The following is a 22547-nucleotide window of genomic DNA, read 5'->3' on the forward strand; positions in this document are numbered from 1 at the left end:
GGATGTAAACGTACAATATAAGTGTAAAAGCGCTGCGTAAATTGCAATCGGTGATCCCATTCCAGTTAAACAATAGTAAAGCTAATATCTGGGAAAGTCTTTCCTAAATCCTATTACTACCGCCCTCTTACTCTCTTAACTATTTGAAAAAGATAAAACCTCTGTAAGCCTTTTTTATACTCTCCTAACTCTGACAATTGTGTCCCTCGCCAGCATTTCTTTCGGAGGTTACTACTGGTGGATCCAGGGCTGCAGTCTGTGCCAACCAGCTGCCTCTTCATGACATCATCATCATTCCACTGAAGTCTTCTGGATCCTCTGAGGACTACACCATGACTGCAAATATGAATTGTCCACGTCACACAGGCAGTGACATGGACAACTAAAGGACCATTCTGCAGTAAGCAGGATAGAAGACTTGCGACTTGGAGCATCTTGTGATCTGGGATTTAGGTAAACATCTTTCACTTTACTTCATTTTGATTGTTTTGTATAGCAGCAGAACAGAATTTTGTTCTATTTCGTATACTAGCTTACCAAAAATTTGTGTACGCCTGACTTTCAAACCTATGTGAGCTTGTTTGACATCTCATTCCAAAACTACGAGCTTTAATATGGTGTTGGCCTCTCCTTTAGCTATAAACTGCCTATACTCCTATCGGGATGGCTTTTCACAGTATCTTCAGGGGGGAATTTGTGCCCATTCAGCTAAAAGAGAATTTCTGAGGTCGAGTATTAATGTTGGACAGGAAGGCCTGGCTCACAACTAGCATTCCATTTCATTGCAAATGTTTTCAACAAGGTCCAGGTCATGGCCTCTCCGAGGCCATTCGAGTTACTTTCACAACAAACATGTCAAACCATGTCATATAGACTTGGCTTTATGCACATGGACATAGATGCTAGTATCCCTGATGTAGATGTGGAATACTGTACAGGGTTATCCATACACAGAAGTTTTTCACCACACTGAAGAACCCCCCCCCCCCCCCAAAAAAAAGACATCAGAACACCAGGTATGCTTGCTCACCTGCAGCTATCTCTTTGGAACAATCTGGATTCGTTTTCAACATCTTATTTAATTGTGGTGAGCCTGTTGTAGAATGTGACTGCTTATCAGCTGGCCGGTCAGCATTCTGCTCACCTGGAGATGAAGCAGCTTTGGAAAGTTCACCATTAAGGTATGCAGATTTTAAACTTGGCAATGTACCCATCACAGGAGAAGCAGGATCTTTGCCAGTTTTCTTCAGTGTCTTTACTTTAGGTGTCGGATTTACACTCCCATTTGTTGCTTTGGGCCTAGCACCTGTTCTTCCTGATTCTGGCTTTGGATTACTGGCAGAATCAAAATTGGAAGCACAACCTTCAGTCTTTGCATTGTCACCATTTTCTAATTTGGTCTTCACAATGAGTTTTGGTCTTGTAGTTGTCTTTTCCGTCTGTTTTGGGTCTTTAGATAATTTGCTGGTCACTTTCTTTCCCTTTACGTCATCGTCTTTTCCCTTTCCGGTAGAACTTCTAGTTAAATTTGTTGTATGTCCAGAAGCACCCAATGAATCCGATTTCATCTTCCTCTGATCAATAAAATAACTGTCTGAATATCGCTTGCTTTCCTCTGATCGTTCGTCCTTTAAATTCACAATTTTAGGTCGACTTTGCTGCAATAAAATAAAAATAAGATCCAAGCAATGCAAAAAACATTTGAGTTTTTTTTTTTTTTAAAATAGATACAATACATATTAAAAAGTAAATTCTAAACCTTTTTTTTGGGATATAGTAGATGGTGTTTAAGACCCCTGTCAATGTTTTTTTTTTTTTGTGTGTAATCTGGGGAGATTTCCCTTTACTACCTATACCAGAGTAGCCCTGATCCTCCTTTTCTGGGGTCCCCTGCCAGCGCTCATGGCTCCTCCTTTTCTGTGTGCCCCCGTAGCAAGACACTTGCTATAAGGGCACACAAGTAGGCTAGTTACCGAACCCACCTGCCTGTATCCGTTGACACAGACCGCACAGCTGCCAGAGTCCCTGTGAGTAGAGGAAGAGAGGGGAAAGAAGGCCGTAGCCAGGAACAAACATGGACTGGGAGAGGCTCAGGTAAACATTAAAGTGGGTATAAAAGCAGCTTTTTTATCTTAATGCATTCTATGCATTAAGACAAAAAATCTTTAGTGTGCAGCAGCCCCCTCATACTTACCTGAGACCAATATTGATCCAGCGATGTGCCTCGGCTGTCCAGGGGGGGGGGGGGTCTCCCTCCTGATTGGCTGAGAGACAGCAGTGGCACCATTGACTCCCGCTGCGGTCAAAGTCAGTTAACCAATGAAGAGAGAGAGAGAGAGAGAGGAGAGGAGATAGGAGGGTTGGGCCAAACCGTGGCTCCATGTCTGAATGGACACACACAGCTGCGGCTTGGCTTAGATGCCCCTATAGCAAGCTGCTATGGGGGCACTCGGCAGGAGCGCTGGTGAGGGACCCGAGAAACCCACACACAGAGCAAGTAAGTAGAACAGGTTTGTTGTTTTTAAAGGAAAAAAAAAAACAAGACTTTAGTATTACTTTAAGACAGGGGATAAGGGAAATAGTGGGGCGTTTACCTTAATGCAGGGAGTGCATGGGGGTAAAAACCACCCAACCTTCAGAACCACTTTAATATATTGCAGTTTACAAGTCGTTACATGTGGAGGATGTATTTGCTTCTCAGGCATTTTCATTTTCAACAGATGATCCTTTCACCAACACTTCTTGTGCTAGGGTGACCGTGCTTACTATTTCATCTATGGAAAAGCAGTGTTGTCACCTAGGACAGCAAATAATTTAAGACTAGAAAACACCCCCTCTCCTCACCTCCACAGCATAGTAGGGATGGAAGTGTTCCAAATTCCACAGAGAAAACTGGGAACAATCTTAAGTGCCGGTTCACACTTATGTGATGCGGGAAGGCTGCGAATTCGCAGCCTGTTCCCGCATCGCAAACGCACCCTTGGCAGTTCACACTGCCATATGCGATATGCTGGGGGTGTCAATGAAATGTTAACGACACCCCCAGTTTGATCGCATATCGCAGTGCGATCTTTACAGTTCGCACAGGATGGATTGCACAAGTGTGAACCACTGTGCGATCCGATCCTGATGCGGCTAAAAAAAAAGGGTCATGTGCGACTTTGCTGCGGGTGCAGTGCGAATTTAGCCATACAAATTGTATGGCTGAATTTGCACCGCACAGCCGATCGCATGTAATGAAGGAGCAGTGCGCTCCGATATTACATGCGATCGCCGCAGCCTCACTAGTGTGAACCGGCACTCACTGACAACACTCAGCAAAGGCAGAAAGCACAAGACGGTGAGCGCTGACTGGATACATTTAGATTAAATATAAACAAAACAGCTTTTAATGGCATATTTAGTATACCAAAAAAGAGCAAATATAAGGTTTAATGTTGGGGTTTATGCACATTTTAAACTTGCCGTATGTTAAATCTAATTATGCACTCTTTAGGTTATTAACAAAAATGTAGTGAAAGGGCCTTTTTTTAAAACTTAAGTCATAGATGGTAAATCTAAAGCAACATTTACAAGATTTTAAAGTATGTAGTCAGCTTTAGATGCAAATATTCATATACTTATTACTGTGGTAGATATTATCAGCAATGAATGCTACTACTAAAGTCTACTATAGCAAATGAAAACCTGATGTATAGGCCAACAGAAAAGTGAAGGCTAGATTAACCACTTGCCGGCCGGGCCAAATGATGGCTTTGGCATGGCCAGCTTATTCTGGGAGGGCGTAAAAGAAGTCCTCCCAGAATCATGCTTCCTGCATCATGGATCGTGGTATAGGGTCAATGACAGTGGCCCTTTACCACGTGATTTCTTCGTCCAATGAGGGAGTGATCAGTTGTCATGCCCAACCATGCCTTAGTCATGCCAATCTTTGTCTCGATTACGGCCACCTGTGCCTTAGTCATGCCTATCCCTGCCTCAATAATGCCACATCCATGCCTCATCTGTGCCCACCTGTGCCACCTCAGTGCTCATCTGTGGCATGTCACTGCTCATCCATGCCCCATCCATACCACATCAGTGCTCATCTGTGCCACATTAATGCCATGTCAGTGATCATCCGTGCAACGTCACTGCTCATCTGTGCCACATCCATACTACATCGGTACCACATTCATACTACATCAGTGCTCATCTATGCCACATCCGTGCCACGTCAGTGATCATCCATGCCACGTCAGTGATCATCAGTGCCTCACAAAAGTTTAATGGGTAGTCAGGAAATGACGGTGCTCCCTGCATGTTGGGCCTCTACATGTGGCCAAGCTGTGTAAAAGTCTCACGCATGTGGTATTGCCATACTTCGGAGGAGTAGCAGAATGTATTTTGGGGTGTCATTTTCGCTATGTACATGCTATGTGTTAGAAATATCTTATAAATGGACAACTTTGTGTAAAAAAAAAAAAATTGTGTTTTTATTTTTTTCCCACATTTTCCAAAAACTTGTGGGAAAAAATTACATGGTGCTCCAGGGCCCTCAAAAGTGTGATCGGTTGTCAGGAAATTATATGGGTAATTTTTGCTCCTAGAACACCTGGAGGTGCTTACTTGGATGTTAGGCCTCCGTATGTTGCCAGGCTGTGTGAAAGTCTCACACATGTGGTATTGCCATACTCAGGAGTAGCAGAATGTATTTTGGGGTGTAGTTGAAAGTATGCCAATAAAGTGTGTGAGAAATAACTTGGTAATATGACAATTTTGTAAAGAAGAAAAAAAAAATCTTCATTTTGCAAAGAATTGTGGGAAAAAATGACACCTTCAAAAACTCACAATGCCTCTTACTAAATACCTTAGAATGTCTACTTTCCAAAAAGGGGTAATTTGGGGGGTATTTGTACTTTCCTGGCTTGTTAGGGTCTCAAGAAATGAGCTAGGCTGTCAGTACATCAGATGTGATCAATTTTCAGTGATTGGCACCATAGCATGTAGACTCTATAACCTTCACAAAGACCAACTAATATATACTTATTTGGAGGTATTTTTACCAAAGATATGTAGCAGTTTAACTTTTGGCCAAAATTTTTGAAGAAAAATTACAAAATTTTGAAACCAAAACAAAGACAAATGCATTTTTTTTTTTTTTTTACAAAATTTTCGGTCTTTTGTTCATTCATAGCACAAAATAAAAAAAAAAAAACCCCAATGATTAAACACCACCCAAAGAAATCTCTATTTGTGTGAAAAAAAAAAAAAAAAAAAAACGAAAATTTCATATGGGTACAGCGTTGCATGTCTGAGTAATTGTCATTCAAAATGAGAGAGCGCTGAAAATTGGTCTGGTTAGGAAGCAGGTTTAAATGCCCAGTGAGTAAGTGGTTAAGAAGCTGCCCACTCATTCATATGTCCACGCGATAAATCAAACCCCTTTGCTCAAGCAGTGTAACAAAAATATCTGTTGGAATGGAAAAAGATTTGTCTTTTTAACCCAAAGACGCACAGTACTGGTATTCTGAACTACCATTAGGCCAATCTGTGTATGTGTGCCATTACAAATGTGATTGCAAATTATTATAAAGCACCTGAAGAATAACCCAAAAGGTCAAGTGTAAAAAAATCTAAAGATTTAAATACAGGAGCTGCTCATAATCTTCAAATGCCAACCCTCTTCAAATCTAAAAAAATAAAAAAATCCAATCAGGTCCCCATCTAATTGCAAAATGGCACTTGTAGTAATTCCTTTGTGTGATAGGGGAATTAAAACCTATTCCAAAATACATGACTACGTTATGTGTATTGAGCTTTGGCGTGTTCTGTATTGTAGTAATCAAGTCTGCCCCCATATTACCTACAGCATCACCTGGGAGCATATCTCAAGCTGTAGATGGATACTGCCAGCATATCAGCCAAAATAAACAAGCTGCCTTAAGGTACTTCAGTGTCCTTTTGGATGCATTGGTTGTGCTCTTTCCTCTTGAATGAATCAAATATGAATGCTAGTTAATGATGCAATGACTTGTGGGAAGTCTCTGGCATTTACATAGGGGCTATTTATAGAAGGCATATCAATCTGGGGACAGCATCTAGAAATTAGGATATTTGGTCACTCTAAAATTACACAAAATGTAACGTAGCAAAAAAAAAAAAAAATGAATGACTTTAGCCACAGCAGCCTGTATACCAGATTTGAATGTGGAATAAATATTTGCAATACAACTGTTGAATGCCATTATTTTTAACCTATACCTAACATTTGCAATACAACGTTGAATGACATTTTTAACCTATACCTGTCTAACAGTAAATCTTTATATCTATACAACATAATTCACCAATAAATAACCAAATACAGTTCAGATATAGATTACCTGGGAACTAGTAAATGTGGGCTTCTTTGCAAGTCTTCGATCATCCCCTTTATCAAAGGCAGCTGGAGAATAAAAATACACTTAATGGGTTATTAAATAAACAAAACAAAAAACCCCTAATATATGCCCATTTCTATAAAGCAACAACATGGTTCACAGAGTAGCAAGATGAGAATGAAAACAGGATGTATGATTGTTTGAAGCAACTGTCCTTCAGAAATTTACTAGTAAAAGCCAGCTGCCAGGAAATGGTGCACCTGTTTTTTTCCTTCTTAACAATATGCTGCAAATGGTCCCCCTCTCCCAGCAGTGAAGGAGTCAGTCATACAGCACCAGCCTCCACTGCAGTAGCAGTGTTTTACTATACTGGAATAAGGGCAAGATTTCTTCTGGGAAATACATGCATAAAAATGGGAAGTGTAATGCACAAGCAGTGATTCATGAAGAAAGCTTTTCCTAATGAGCACTGCATGTAAATAATTAAAAAAAATAAAGCAGCTTTAAAAAGCAATTATAAAAGGTTTCATGGACCGTGCCGGTGTGGTATGCACAAAGAAGATCTGTTGTTTTGCATTATGTATGAGAAAACATGCATGCAAATGATTTTGTGGATGACCTGTAATACTATTGGTGTTATTTAGCTAATAACAGTGGTCAATTACTATTAGTACGTGCCACTACTACTAGCCTGCACTTAAGAATGTGAGTTATTGTTCAATGAAAAGCTATCTCAGGAATAGACTTGCACATGCCACTACTCCCTATGCATAAAGAATAATAACAAAAACAGAATCTCTACGTAGCTATTTGTGTGCTGTAGTGGGTCTTTCTCAAGGAACATAAAAGAACATAATTGATATTGGCAGTAAATGGGTCGGATTTTGCTGATGCTTCATATTTTGGCTATTAGTAGTAGCTCTGAATTCAATATTTATGATGCATAACCTTTCTTCCCCCATAGCTTTCCCTCATTTAAGTCATGTGGAAAATGGTATATATCTCTGCAAAGCCAGATAAGCAGACCACACCAAACACTGATCAAGGGGCAGATAATTACTGCAGCATGGGTTTCTTTCATCTGGGTGCAAATAAGCATGAAATTTATGGCAATTCTTCATCTCGTATTTAAGCTAGGAAAAAGCATATCAAAAATAGTTCATGCAAATACTATTCAATAAAGACTGATCCTTGACAAAGGGATGAATCAGAGGACAACAACATCAGCACATATTCTGAACTCTATAATCATGTAGGAATGGGCAGACGTACCTGCTTGTATTTTGTCCTGATCGCCCGGCCTCATCAATTTCCAGCCCTCTGTGTGCCGTACAGCATAAAAAGACTGGACCAGGAAGCTCCACAGCTTATCACGCAGAGCTTGGATCTTGCACGTAAAAACCTATGTTCAAGCAACAAATCAGCAGCTGTTCAGAAGAACATTTCCATGGCAACCAGTCATTATATTCCTCGCTCTCAGAATCGACTTACTCCCTAAGCTTTGTCAGTGATGTCATCACACAGACTGTATGACTGCCTACTGGAAGGAGCATTACGAATGGCTTTCAGTTCTGCAGCATTTGATTATACAAGCAGCATGGATATGAAGCTGCTTTGTGACAGACGGTGGAAACGCCATCTTAAACACACTGGCTTCTTCGCTGGTGTCAGTCTGCCGGCTGCCTGCAAAGTCAAATACTCCTGGGAGCAACTGTGGATGTGATTATGCTGTCAGCTCTCGTTTGTTTCGTGTATGTTATTACAGGTTCGCCCACTACGCCTTTTCATCATATTTGCATAGTAACTCATTAAACAGAGCTCGCCTACAAAGTGGCACTTAAATCCCCAACAGAATACATTTTTAAAAAAAACACAGCATCTCACATTTTTTTTCCCCATCATACTAAGGCTATATAAAAGCAGGCAACTTAAAAGTCAGGTAAATGTTACAAATGTAGGTCATGTGATTTAATACGATCATTGCGCAGCGAGAGTGTCTTGTTCTAATGGCCTTGCATAAATCCCCTAATCTCTTTACTACGCGAGGCCTTTGGTCTGCTGTGGTGATTTGCTACAATGCAGCAGCGCAGAAGTGGTTAACTGCAGAACTATTTACCATGTCTCTGCAGAGCCAGCAGCAATCTAGTCATGCAGGACGCTTAAAGGGAAAGCCTTCCATCACCTAGCTTACAGCAAACAGGAATGTATCCATCTCTTGGGAATAGTTCGCAGTTTAGCGATCTCCTAGCAAAGAACAGGTGACTCATTACAGATGAGTGTATTTTAAATTATGCTAATATTATGACACAGCTCATAAGGATATGGCTTACCCAGATATGCTTGCCTAAATAAAGTTAATCTATATTTGAAATGAGAAAAAAAAATATATATTTTTATCCCTTATTTTAGATATGTGACAATAAACAAATAAAAATAGTTTTTCGCAGACTACCCAAGATGAATTCTCAAGATCAGCTGTGGCGGTTTTAGTAATGGACACAACCTGCAGTGCCTTCCTCATGGCTGCAGCTTGTCATACATTATCTGCTGTTAGATTTGTCTGCATTGCAGTCTGTGCTGTACAAAGACATCTATTAGCTGTGCCATTCAAATGACACTGTACAAAAAAAACTATTTGTGATTTAGTAAAGGACTGCCTTTTTTGGCCTAGTGGTGACAGAAGACATGCAGGGGACTGAGGACCAGAGTATTAAAGCAGTGATTACATCAATAGTTCATAGAACGCAAAGGTTGATAGCCATGTTGAACAATTTTGGCTCCCTACACGATTGTACGGTCGGAAGACGCACGTTGGGTTCAGGCAGTCCATTCATTTATATGGGCTGGCGATGCACCGCAACGGACTAAAAATCAAACCTATACTAAATGATCTAACCTACACCACAATGAATGGTAGAATGCTACCAAGCGGATTGCAACACAGATGCATAGAACTTGCAGTTAAGTGCATTAAGGTACCATTTAGAATAAATGGCACCAAAACACACCAGAGTATTGCCATAGTGCTTGTTATAGCATGGTGTAAAACAGTTTTTTTTCCTCCTGCAGGGCAGTATTAGTTGCATTATTTGCTCTCCTGAAATGCTGTAGTAAACCACCTTTAACTAACCTGATGGGCATAAATATATATAAAATGGGCCATCAGCATATATACCAGGCCTGCTGCACGTGCAGGGCTCAAATGAGGAAAATTGCAGGACTGCATCTCTTGAGGCCCGGTTCACACGGATGTGATCCGAAATCCATAGATTCACATGTCATCTGAAAATACATGGTTTTCTATGAAGGCCATTCACATAGACAAGAACCCGGATGCCCTCCTCCTCACTACCAAAGCCACGGAGCTGTTTGTGAAATACCTGGCGTCCTATTCCTATAAACACGGCACGGGGCAAAAAGACAACACCTTGTTGTATGACGACTTGTCCGACACGGCGGAGAACAACGAGACCTTCGGATTTCTCTCTGCCCTAAGGAGGAGTTACACACCCAAGGAGATCGCACTACTAAGAAGGCATTATACAGATCCCCAAAGACAGCATGAGATTGGGAAGGAACACAGGATTTCTTTGAAAAGGCCTGCTGTGATTTGACACCGGATAAGGAACCACCTTCCACTCGGATATATAATACAAGCGTATTATACTCCTATTTGAGGTGAGAATATAGCACACCTAGAAGTGTAATCACTGCACAAGGGAGGAAAAGAAGTCACATCACCTAATCACTACTATTCAGCATACTTGATTTTCGTATACATACTTTTTGTAAATTTTTTTGAGCACGTCCCCCCCTCCTTTTTTTGAAGAAGCCTGGTTTTGAGAATTGTTTTAATGCACTGTTTTGAACCGGACACTCTATATTATGGTTAATTGCTTATTTGCACAGATTTGATACATTGGTTTAGATTGTTGAAGTTTTATTGTTTACATTTGTATTCACATTGGATGCACAGAGCACTTTTGTAGAAGCACCTATAAGAAGCACTATACTAAGTTTTAATATTTTATCGACCTATTGGAATAAGTTATTCACACAAGCACCTTATAAATTATATGTAAAAAATCAAGGTTAGTTTTTGAACATTTGCAATAGGAAACGAATATATTCCATACACAGATTTTTTAAAAATTATTCTTGCACATTTATTTTTGGAGAAGACACACAAGCACTTTAACACATTGTAAACACCCAGAAGCGCACAACAACCCCCTTAAACTATTGGCATTCACATAGATGTGGTGCAATTTTGATTCAGGAAAAAAAAAGGGTCTTGTGTGAGTTTAGTGTGGGTGTGGTGCAAATTTAATCTCCAGCTATGCCCAGTCCCCTCAGAAATCGCATTAAATTTGAACCTGTCAAAACACAAATCACACTGTGAAATTGCATCAATTTACACCGCATCAGTGTGAACCGAGCATTAGTGATTTCGTATTAGGAGTATCTCAACAAAAACAACATTTTTGCTGCAGGGGATGCCAAAAATCTGATTTGTATCTTAGTGTAGATGTCTGGGAAAATCAGTAAGCCAATCACACAAGCAGGAAATTACGTTTCCGAGGGACGCTCTGTAGATATTCTGTGTACAGAACCCCTCCAGGTAGCCATACTGCATTGCATTTTACAGAAAATGATAGAGGTGCAGACTGAAAGGAAAAGGTAATTTTTAATCATATTCAATTACAACAGGACTTGAATCGCAATTGAATATACTATATTTTTTTGCTATTTTTTCCCCATGAAATTGAGGGTCCAGTACGTTACGTCCGGTTTGCAGGAATCTGTAGCGTGGAACGCAGAAGGAACACTTCCCAGCGGCTCCTACTGACTTGAATTCATTGCCTACTGCAAGTGACTTAAGAGACACCAAAAATTTGAGTTTCTTTTATTTATTCTACCTTTAATAAAAATTACTGCACCATGAGTACCTCTCCATGTGTTTTTTGAGCCACCTGGGATTTGAGCCATCCATATAAGAGAATATTACCCTTGAATCTTCACCTAGGAGGAGGGTGTCGCTGCAAGACCTTAAGGCTCCTTTCACACACTCCGTCCGTCGGATGGACTCCGTTTTTCTCAGCGGGGGATCGATCCGCTGATCCCCCGCTGAGCAGGAGGATGACAGCTGTTCTCCGCGCTGTGTGCGAAGACACGGCTGTCAGTTCCCCATGCATCTCTATGGGGGAAATCGGATGGGAACGGACCATCGGTCCGTTCTCATCCGCTGGATGCATGGAAAATAGGGTTTCCATCCGTCCAGATTTGACGGATCGGATATCAGCAGACATGTCTCCGCTGACATCCGATGCCCCATAGGAATGCATGGGGGGACCGTTCAGATCCCCCAAAAAAACTGAAAGGCAGATCTGAAGGTTCGCCTGTGTGAAAGGGGCCTAAAGCTCTACCTGCACTATAGGTCTTCAGAGGCCTTAGTGCTTCTGGTAAGTGACCTCAGCTCACTGGGTGAAGGATCAGATATCCCCATGTCACTTTTATATCCCACTAAGAGAAGAAGCACAGAGAAACACCACAAGAATTGACACTATTTCACTTTAAACTTTTATATCCCATATGGACTTTCTGGCAATCTTTTTAATTAATTAATTGTTTCGGTGTGTCACTTTTTCATCATTCATATTTGTGTCCAGCACTCATTCACATTTATTGAATCCACACTTTAATTCCTATTTATTTGTTTATTGCATGAAGCAACCCACCTACTTATATCATATCTTGTTTGCATAAATTGGTGCACCCACTTATAACACCAGTATTGTGTTTAGGAGGAATATTGCACCAGCACTTTTATTACCTATTCCACCATTTATTCACGTCTGCTTTGTGCACGATTACCAATTGTTTTAGGTAGATTTTTTATTATTTGAGTTGTTTTTGCACTGATATTAGTCACATTTGCTGACTTATATAGCACTATTATGTTCATTATTGAGGTTGTGATTTAAAAGAATATTCGTGACTTGATGTACTTATGTGTTAGCGCCTCACTACTTCCTTCAGTTGACTAAGGTAGTCCGCCTGTCAATTTTCCACCCCTGGAATGTGCACAGCAGAGAGGGCCGAAACATATCGTTCTGCCCACCTTAGAATGCCAGGTACTTTTCTGGCCACTAGGGCACTATTGGTGCCCCCTTGATGATTGACATATGCCACAGCCATGGCCGATTGAATCCTTACCGGGCACCCCTGCAGACGATCCAACCACAGGGACAGTCAAAGCCTGATCGTCCGAATCTCCAGGATATTGATTGGCAGACTGGACTCCTCCTGAGTCCAAACCCTTTGAGCTGAATCTGTGCCCAAGATACCTCTCCACCCGGACAGGTTGGCGTCTGTGGAAACTACTGTCCGGTACAGGGGGAGAAAGGACTTCCCCTATCGAAGCGCTGGGGAACGGAGCCACCAAATCAAGGATTCCCTCGCACCCTGGCTCAACAGGATCAGATTGTCCAGAGATTGAGGATTCTTGTCCCATTTGGCAAGAATCTCCTTTTGCAGATGCCTGGTATAGAACTGAGCAAACAGAACCGCCTCGAAGGTGGAGACCATCAACCCCAGAACTTGCATGCAAATCCTGAGAGAAGACCAATGGTTGGACAACAGGAGCCAAATCACATGCTGCAACTTAAGCAGTTTCACCTCCGGAAGAAACACCCTGGCTAAGGCTGAATCCAAAGTAAGGGCCAAGGTAGTCCAGGTCGGACAAAGTCAGAGCGGATTTCTGAAAATTCAGTGTCCAGCCGAACTCTTGCAGAGTTTGCACAGTGATGCCCAGATAGTCTTTTAAGACAGACGGAGACTCTGCTCGCAGAAGGAGATCGTCCAGGTACCCAGTACCGCGATCCCCTTCTGCCTGAGCAAGGCTAACACCAGGGCCAACACTTTTGTGAACACCCGAGGAGCTGAGGCGAGACCAAAGGATAACACCATGAATTGATAATGCTCCTCTCCCACGGCAAAGCGAAGAAAACTCTGGTGCCTGACATATATTGGGATATGAAGCAGACCGATATTTTTTTTTCAGCGCCGATAACGATATTATGGTCACAAATTATCGGTATCGGCCGATATTTTGTACATTTAAAGTTTTGAAAAATAAAGACAATTTTTGACACAAATCTGGTACGGAACAGGTTAATGTTTGTTTATTAACATTTTTAACATTAAAGGCTTGTTCTTCACACCTTAACTTGCATGAAAACCGATAGGAAAACCGCACAGCTTTCACTTGCAGGTACATCAGTTTAACATAATGTGAACAAACGAGTCCTAGAAGAGTAGACAACTGTGAAAAATAAAGTGCTGGGAAAATAATAACTAAAGGCTTCCCAAAACAAAACTTACATAAACTGCTGCAGTAGTGCAATGATTAAATCTAGTAGCTGCAGTGCAAAAGACAGTGGACTGGACACTAGTACTACTCACTTTCAATACTCCCAGTTAAGTAGAATAATATTATAGTGCAGAAAGCATAACATTTCAGCATGTTCACCAGTTAAACGGCTTCTGATTTTTTCATATATTGCTGCCACTTCACTAAAAACACGGTCACTTGGTACCGAGGAAGGAGGAGCAGAAAGGTATCTTCTAGCATGAGAAGCAAGTCTTTTGTAGCATGCCTCATGTTCTTTCCACCACTGAAGAGGATCATCACTTCTGTCAATTACTGGTTCCTTCAAAATAGAGATGAAGTTCATCATCCAGGGTCATTATTGCAGATTCAGAAGAATCCTCTGCATGATGCCCCAATAAAACACTAAACATGGCATCTATTCGATCATAATGAAGTTTATCTTCTGTCTTATCTTTTTGGACATTTTTCTCTTTTTGCAGCATCCTGCTCTTCCAGATGGCACCCTTTTCTGGATGGCTGGCTTGCTGGCACCCTGTGGTGGTGGGTGGCTGGCTGGCACCCTGTGGTGGGTTGCTGGCTGGCACCCTGTGATGGGTGGGAGGCTAGCTGGTAAAGTGCCTGTGGCTGGCTGGTACAGGGTCTGTGGGTGGCTAGCTGGTACAGTGCTCGTGGCTGGCTGGTACAGGGCCTGTGAGTGTATGGCTGTGTTATACACTCCCGGCTCAAGACGAGGCTGTCCAAGGCGAGGGAGGTGGCCTAAGAAGGGAGAAGGTTAGGCCCAGTGCACGGAGGCGCGTGGTGCAACATATGCAATGACGTCACGACAATATCGTTAATAATCAGCAAGTTCCTGGGCCGACACCGATAGATCGGGAAAAGTGAATATCGGTTTTGCCGATAATCGATCAATCCCCAATATGAAGATAAGCATCCTTGATATCGATAGAGGCCAGAAAATCCCCTTGATGAAGGGATGCCACCACCTTGCAAATGGACTCCATCCAAAATTTCTGAACCCGCACAAAGGGATTCAGGGCCTTGAGGTCCAAGATTGGACGGACATTGCCTTCCTTCCAGGGAACAGTAAACAGATTTGAATAAAATCCCTGAAAACTTTCCAACTCTGGAACTAGCACAATTACTCCCTGTGATGTAAAGGCCCATCAGCCGATCCAGGGACAGGCGCAAGTTGGAAGGGAAGAACCGAAAACAATGTCGTAACCGGACCGAATCAACTCGTGGACCCATTTGTCTTAAATGAAAGAGATCCACAGGGCTAGAAAGAAGCGAAGGACGTCTCCCCCACCCCAGATACGGGTGAGGGCACCCCCATCAGGCAGAGGAGGGCTTGTCTGCGGGACCAGTGGAACCCACCTTTGACTCACCAGCCCAGGGCCTCTTGGAACCTCCTGCAAAGTTACGGGTGGATTTTCATCCTTTGTCCTGTGAGCCCGCAGGACAAAAGGGCTGTTTTTGAGTCAAGAAGAAAGGACTAGGATTACAAGGAGGCTCTTTGCTCTTGGCAACCTGTGGAAGCAGAGTACTCTTACCTCCCGAAAGACCTTAAATGATCTCTTCCATAGAAGCTCTGAACAGGCAGTCTCCTACAAAAGGGAGCCCAGTCAACACCTTTTTTGGAAGCCTGGTCCGCAGACCAGTATTTCAGCCGAATCATGCAGCGAAGGTTCACAGCTGTCACAGACGCTCTGCAGGCATAAAGGGCTGCATCCAGAGGCATTATCTGTAAATATACTGTAACCACTAATCTGCTCGCTCAGGAGGATGTTGACCCCCTTTCAAATCCTGGCACAGAAGCTTTGCCCATTCCGTTAAGGTCTGGGAGACCAAGGTGATGGCAAACACCGGCCTCAAAATTGAACCTGCCACGGTGTATCGGACTAGAGCCTCAGCTCTCTTGTCCACAGGGTCTTTAAAAGTGCCTCCACAAGTACCTTTTCATGTGCGGCTGTAGTGGAAGAGGATACATCCTCACTGTCAAAGCACTCAGGGTGCGTGGATGCATGGATGCAGACTTGGTGGGTTGAATCGCATCCGCGGCTGCCAGAACCACCTCAGAATCTGAGGAGGCAGAGGATACAGGTGAAGGCGGAGGGCGCTTCTTGCTAGGCCACTTTTGAAGGGCCATATCAACTTTTGACACTAGGGCCTGCAGGACTGCCGTCATGGCCGCCAGGACAGACTGAGACCCAGAGCGTTCTGCAGTTTCCGAGAGTGGGTCAGGTGGTGACACGTGCTCCAGGGACACCATGGTTAACCCAGAGACCGCCCGCAATATGTGAAAAAAATTGTAATAACCCCCCCTCTCACCACTGCAGTAGTAGTACTACAAGTCTCAGCGCACCAGCAGCGCTGCTATAGCAGAAGGAGGGAGCTGTACACCCGCAGGGACTCACCACCACCGACCTAGGGAAGGATGCAGAGCGCCAAGCTGCTTGCCATGCATGACATTGCCACATAAAATGTTATTGTGAGCAGCCAGTGGTGTGCTCCCTCCCCCCACCAGCCCAACACTGCATGGCCCCATACCTGAAAGTAGCCAGGCCACCTCGGGAAGGGGTGATAAGGGGGGTAGGTGAGGGTGACGTGCAGGGGAACCCTGTTAGTGAGGGGGGGGGGGAGCACCAGGCGGGAAGGAAGGACACATAGGGGGCCTACCAACCAGAGAAAAGGGGCCGCGTCCACCCCAGCATTTTACCAGAGGTTGGGGGGGGGGGGTGACTCAGGTTGTGACCAGTGTCGTGACCAGAGCTATGTGTCCACGCGAGGTGTTTTACTTGCCTGCCAGCTAGTCGTGGGGCTAGTCATGGCCAACCTAGCGGGGGAGCTAAAGTTCGGTTGCACTTGCTGGCCAGACTGGGAAGACCGCAAGGATCTAGGATATCCAGTGCATCGCCCAACATGGCAGCTGATTATAGTTCTCACAGGAACAGAAATTAATAAAAGAAGAAAAAAAAAATTCCATTTAAAAAAGGAAAAAAAGATGCCAGGACCATAGATCCCGTCAAGGAACCAAGTCCTTACTCCTGACTAGGCAGAAAATTGAAGTCCTATAGCAGGAAGTATACCGCCCTAGGAGCATAGTCAAATTTGTTTCCGCCTAGTCCTACTCCTATGAAGAGCAGCAAAACCCAAGGGTCAAAGAAGATATGGAGCTGTGTCCGACAATTGTAACGCTCCGGCGTTTGTTTAGTGAACTGGATTTGCAGCTGCAGAATTTCCACTCAGTAGTCGTGTAGAGATGTGTTGAATCATCATATCCAACTCTCCAGACTCATCATTGTGGCCCAGCCTGCCTCAGCATGCAAATATACAGACACTCAGATAAGATGTTCCTGGAGTGATAGGTTGTATACGATAGTATAGAGGTGATGTGCTGAAAGGACAGGCGTGAGTAGTGATAGCAATGATAGGCACTCAATAGTAATGTTCAGGAGTGTTAGCAGATGGTGATAGATAGTATGCAGATAGGTTAGCAATCATGTACAAATAACAGGTGGTAGGGGACAGCAGATGAAGTGTACAGGAATTGCTAACTCAGTGCAAGGATATAGATGGTAGTAGACTCAAAAGCTAGCAATCTATGTAACAGTGCAGATGATAGAAATAGTAATGCATAGATAGCAACAGTCTTTAGTATGCAAGAGTAGTGTAAGTTGATAGGAAGGAATCCCCTGTGGGGTACTTATCACTAGTTGGTTTAGAGAGATGAGGGGTCCGGTAATGAGATAAGGATCAGGTAGCGAGATACAGGATCAGTAGCGAGATACAGGATCAAGTAGCGAGACTCCGGTCTATCCAGATACTGGGGAAATAGCTGGAGGCTTCGGCAGCGTCAGACAAGGCTGTATAACAAGCGGTTTGCACGAACACCTTGTGAGTGAAAGCCGGCGATTGAAATAGCCGCTCAGAGCGGCGCCTAGTGATGACGTCATGCGGCTTAAAGAGATAGGCAGGTATATGCGTTCCACCTAGCTGAAAAGGTGGGACGCAATGCGGAAGAAATGAGCTGGAAGGGTACCGAAGGTACCAGAATCTTACAGTACCCCCCCCTTAAGGCCGGCTCCGGAAGGCCTATAGCACTGGTCTCTCCAGGTATTTGGAGTGGAACCTTCGTATAAGCCTGGGAGCGTGAACGTCAGAAGTATCCAACCAGGTGTCGTCTTGGGGTCCATAGTTTTTCCATCTTATGAGATATGGGAGTTTCCCTCTGTGGATACGAGAATCCAAAATCTCCTTAATCTCAAATTCTTCTCCGCCCTCAACTTGTACTGGAGGTGGAGGCGAGATGGTAGGTCTAATTCCTTGGTTGGGAACATGTGGTTTCAGTAGCGATACGTGAAAGATGGGGTGTATTTTAAGATCTGCCGGTAAGGTGAGTTGAACTGCAGCTCTCCCAACGAGCTTCTCAATTGGGAAAGGTCCTAGAAACAAAGGCCCAAGCTTTTTACTGGGGATCTTTAACCTTAAGTTTTTCGTAGATAGCCAAACGAGATCCCCAATAGCATATTGAGGAGAAGGTCTTCTACGGAGGTCGTAGTACCTTTTTTGTTGGCTATGAGCATGTGAGATGGTGGTGTTAAGTAAACCCAGAGAGTCTTTTATTTGGGTAAGATAGTCAGAGGCTACTGGGTTACTTGATGGCAGGATGCGTGGTGGAAGAAGTGTGGGACGAAACCCATAGTTTAGGTAGAATGGAATTTGCTTAGTAGTACTGTGGGTTGCGTTATTGTAAGCAAATTCTGCCAGAGGGAGGAGGTCCACCCAATCATCCTGTAGGTATGAGGTGTAGCAACGCAAATATTGTTCAATGCACTGGTTGACTCTTTCAGTTTGTCCATTGGTCTGAGGGTGGTAGGGAGAAGTAAGTTTTCGCTCAATTCGTAGTATATGACATAGAGCTTGCCAAAACTTGGAGATGAACTATGAACCTCGGTCAGATAAAAGAGTCTTTGGAATTCCATGTAGCTTGAACACATGTTTCACTAGTAATTCCGCTGTTTCCTTAGATGAAGGTAGTCTGCGAATAGAAATGAAATGTGCCATCTTTGTCAGATGGTCCACTGACATTAGAATGGTAGTAAATCCTTTGGAAGGTGGTAATTCTACTATAAAGTCTAAGGACACAACTTCCCATGGAACTTTGGGTATTGGTAGACTGCAAAGTATACCAGATGGTTTTGTAGTGTCAATTTTGGACCTTGCACAGATGTCACATGAGGAAACAAATTTTTGTACAGACGTCTTCATATCAGGCCACCAAAATTGCCTGGTGAGCAAATTGAATGTCTTAGTCATACCCATATGTCCTGCCATAGGTACGTCATGTGATAATTCCAAGATCTTGGTACGCATACCAGGAGGTATGTAGAGTTTGTCGTTAAAGTAGAGGAAGCCTTCTGCATCAGCACTTAGTTGTGGTGGTGGTGAATCCAGTCCTATACTGTGCAGAATCTCTTCCTTCAAGGAACGAACAACACCAATAATACGGTCCTGGGGTATTATAGGAAGTGAAGGGATTTCGGCGCAGTTATCTTCGGTTAGCCGTGATAGCGCATCCGCTTTTTTGTTTCTGTCTGCAGGCGTGTAGGTCACTAGGAAGTTGAATCTTAGGAAGAATAATGACCAACGTACCTGCCGGGGGAAAGAGTCTTGTTGGTCTGAAGATATTGGAGATTCTTATGATCTGTATATATGAGTATTGGCAATCGAGTACCTTCAAGTAAATGTCGCCAATTTTCTAGTGCCAGTTTTATGGCAAGCAACTCTTTTTCACCCACTGGGTAATTCACCTCTGGGCTACTTAGTGATTTAGAGAAAAAAGCAACTGGGTGGAGTGGTGAAGTATTCGTTGGTCGTTGGGAAAGAACTGCTCCTACAGCCATATTTGACGCATCTACCTCCAGGATGTATTGAAGGGATGGGTCTGGATGGCGTAGTATGGGAGCAGAAGTGAAGCTTGATTTTAACAAGCGGAAAGCTTTATTTGCTTCTTCAGACCATTTGAATGGTTTCTTTACACTTGTAAGTTGTGTGAGCGGTCTCACAATAGAAGAGAAGTTCTTGATGAACTTCCTATAGAAGTTTGAAAATCCAAGGAATCGTTGTAATGCCTTACGAGTTGTTGGTACAGGCCAATCCAGTATACACGATATCTTGCTCATATCCATCTTGATACCGTTCTTAGATATGATGTATCCTAGGAATAGTACTTCTTCCTTATGAAATAAGCATTTTTTCCAATTTTACGTATAAATTGTGTGCGAGTAATCTGGATAGCACAAGTCTTACATGTTCGGACAAGGACTGAGAATAAATGAGTATATCATCCAGATATACCACAACACAAACATCAAGTAAGTCTCTGAAGATGTCATTTATGAATCGCTGAAATGCTGCGGGAGCATTACACAACCCAAAAGGCATCACTAGATATTCGAATAATCCGTATCTGGTTCTGAATGCCGTCTTCCACTCATCCCCATTACGGATTCGGATGAGGTTGTATACCCCTTTTAGGCCCAATTTTGAAAAGTAGGTAGCTCTGCGCACTTGTTCAATGAGTTCGGGAATGAGAGGTAAAGGATAGCGATCCTTTATCGTAATGGTATTTAATTGCCTATAGTCAATAATAGGCCTGAGACTTAAATCCTTATTGCGGACAAAGAAAAGTCCTGCAGCTGTGGAAGAAGTAGAGGGTCTAATAAACCCTTTCGCTAAATTCTCATCCAAGTATTCCTTGAAATGAGAAAGAACATCCTGAGAAAGAGGATAAACATGACCGAAAGGTAGTTTACTATTAGGGAGTAGATCAATAGAACAATCGTAGTCCCTATGGGGAGGCAATACTTGAGCATTTTTCTCAAGGAAGACTTCTGATAGATCCTGATAACATGGTGGTGGTGAAATTTCATCTGACACCATGGACAGGATTTTTTTTATATGATTGGAGGTTACACGTGGTCTCGCAGTAGTGAGAGGGGAAGGTTAGAGTCTGTGTTTTCCAATCAATGGTTGATGTATGTGTAACCAGGGAAGTCCCAAAATAATGGGAAAATGTGGTGAAGGTAATACATCAAAAGTGGTGGTCTCAGCATGAGACTCGTTAGCAGTAGCAAGGAGTGCTTGTGTCTGATTGGTAATTGGACCAGAAGATAACGGAATACTGTTAATAAAACTAACAGAGACAGGTTTAGATTTTGAAATAATAGGCATTTTATTTAAAGCAACAAAACTAGTGTCAATGTAGTTCCCACAAGATCCTGTGTCGATCATAGCCTTGGTGGTGATCCTATTGTGGTCCCACTGTAAGGTCAAATGAATAAAAAGATAGGGATTAGAAAAAGAAGTCGTTAATCCCCCAGCAAGACATGTGAACACTCACCCTCTTTTTTGCGGACAAGGGGACAGACGCTTATCAAATGATCCGGGGAGGCGCAGTACATGCAGAGATTTTCAGATCTTCTCCTGGCTCGTTCAGTAGACGATAATGGTGGGAGTATGGTTCCTACCTCCATAGGAGTAGGGTCAACGGGCGAAACCCGAGAAGGATTGGATAATGGTACTCCCATTTTCTCAGCCTTTCTTTCTCGCAGTCGCCTGTCAATATTGATGCTGAGTTGTATTAAGGCATCCAAAGTGCCAGGTAAATCCGCTCGGGCGAGCTCGTCTTTAACGGCTTCTGATAACCCGAGTCTGAACTGGGTTCGCAAAGATGCATCATTCCACCCTGAATCAAGGGTCCATCTTTTGAACTCTGCTACGAAGTCTTCAACAGGTCTCCTTCCTTGTTTTAAAGCCCTCAATTGGCTGCCTATTTGGGTCTTCATATAAGCTAGCGAGTTCTGCTAAGAATAAAGGACAGGAGTTAAGAAGAGGGTAATTTTTCTCAAAGAGAGAGTCTGCCCAAGCCCGTGGATCACCCGACAAATATGAGATAGTGGTGCAGACTTTAATTTGGTCTGTAGTGTAAGTACGAGGTTTTAAATTAAAAAGCAATTGACATGCGTTTTTAAATTCACAAAATTTTTTCCGATCACCTGTAAACATTAGAGGAGGGTTTATTTTGGGCTCACGAGGTTGAGCAGCAGTGAGCTGTGAAACACGGGCTATCTGCTGTCTCAAAGTCTGATTTTCATTTTTCACTTCGGCAAGGAAAAGGATTAATGCATCTACCTTTTGTGTTAGTTGTACCACATGAGTGGCTAATTCTGCTGAATCCATTTTTTTTTTTCTGGTTCGTGCAATCTGTAACGCTCCGGCGTTTGTTTAGTGAACTGGATTTGCAGCTGCAGAATTTCCACTCAGTAGTCGTGTAGAGATGTGTTGAATCACCATATCCAACTCTCCAGACTCATCATTGTGGCCCAGCCTGCCTCAGCATGAAAATATACAGACACTCAGATAAGATGTTCCTGGAGTGATAGGTTGTATACGATAGTATAGAGGTGATGTGCTGAAAGGACAGGCGTGAGTAGTGATAGCAATGATAGGCACTCAATAGTAATGTTCAGGAGTGTTAGCAGATGGTGATAGATAGTATGCAGATAGGTTAGCAATCATGTACAAATAACAGGTGGTAGGGGACAGCAGATGAAGTGTACAGGAATTGCTAACTCAGTGCAAGGATATAGATGGTAGTAGACTCAAGAGCTAGCAATCTATGTAACAGTGCAGATGATAGAAATAGTAATGCATAGATAGCAACAGTCTTTAGTATGCAAGAGTAGATAGTGTAAGTTGATAGGAAGGAATCCCCTGTGGGGTACTTATCA

At 43.0% G+C, this 22547-nt stretch overlaps 1 protein-coding gene across 1 annotated transcript in view; it reads right to left on the reverse strand.

Annotated features, from left to right (window-relative positions):
• BTBD8 (BTB domain containing 8) overlaps nucleotides 1–22547 on the reverse strand; it is a 176843-nt gene that overhangs the window by 25990 nt on the left and 128306 nt on the right. The window contains exons 12-14 of the mRNA XM_082265597.1: nucleotides 7635–7764; nucleotides 6366–6427; nucleotides 1031–1658 (exon numbers count right to left, since the gene is read on the reverse strand). Coding sequence (XP_082121723.1) covers nucleotides 1031–1658; nucleotides 6366–6427; nucleotides 7635–7764 — 820 coding nt within the window. The remainder of the gene's footprint in view (nucleotides 1–1030; nucleotides 1659–6365; nucleotides 6428–7634; nucleotides 7765–22547) is intronic.

The sequence above is a fragment of the Pelophylax lessonae genome (genome assembly GCF_965119305.1).
Source record: "Pelophylax lessonae genome assembly, chromosome: 8".
NCBI classification, from domain to species: domain Eukaryota; kingdom Metazoa; phylum Chordata; class Amphibia; order Anura; family Ranidae; genus Pelophylax; species Pelophylax lessonae.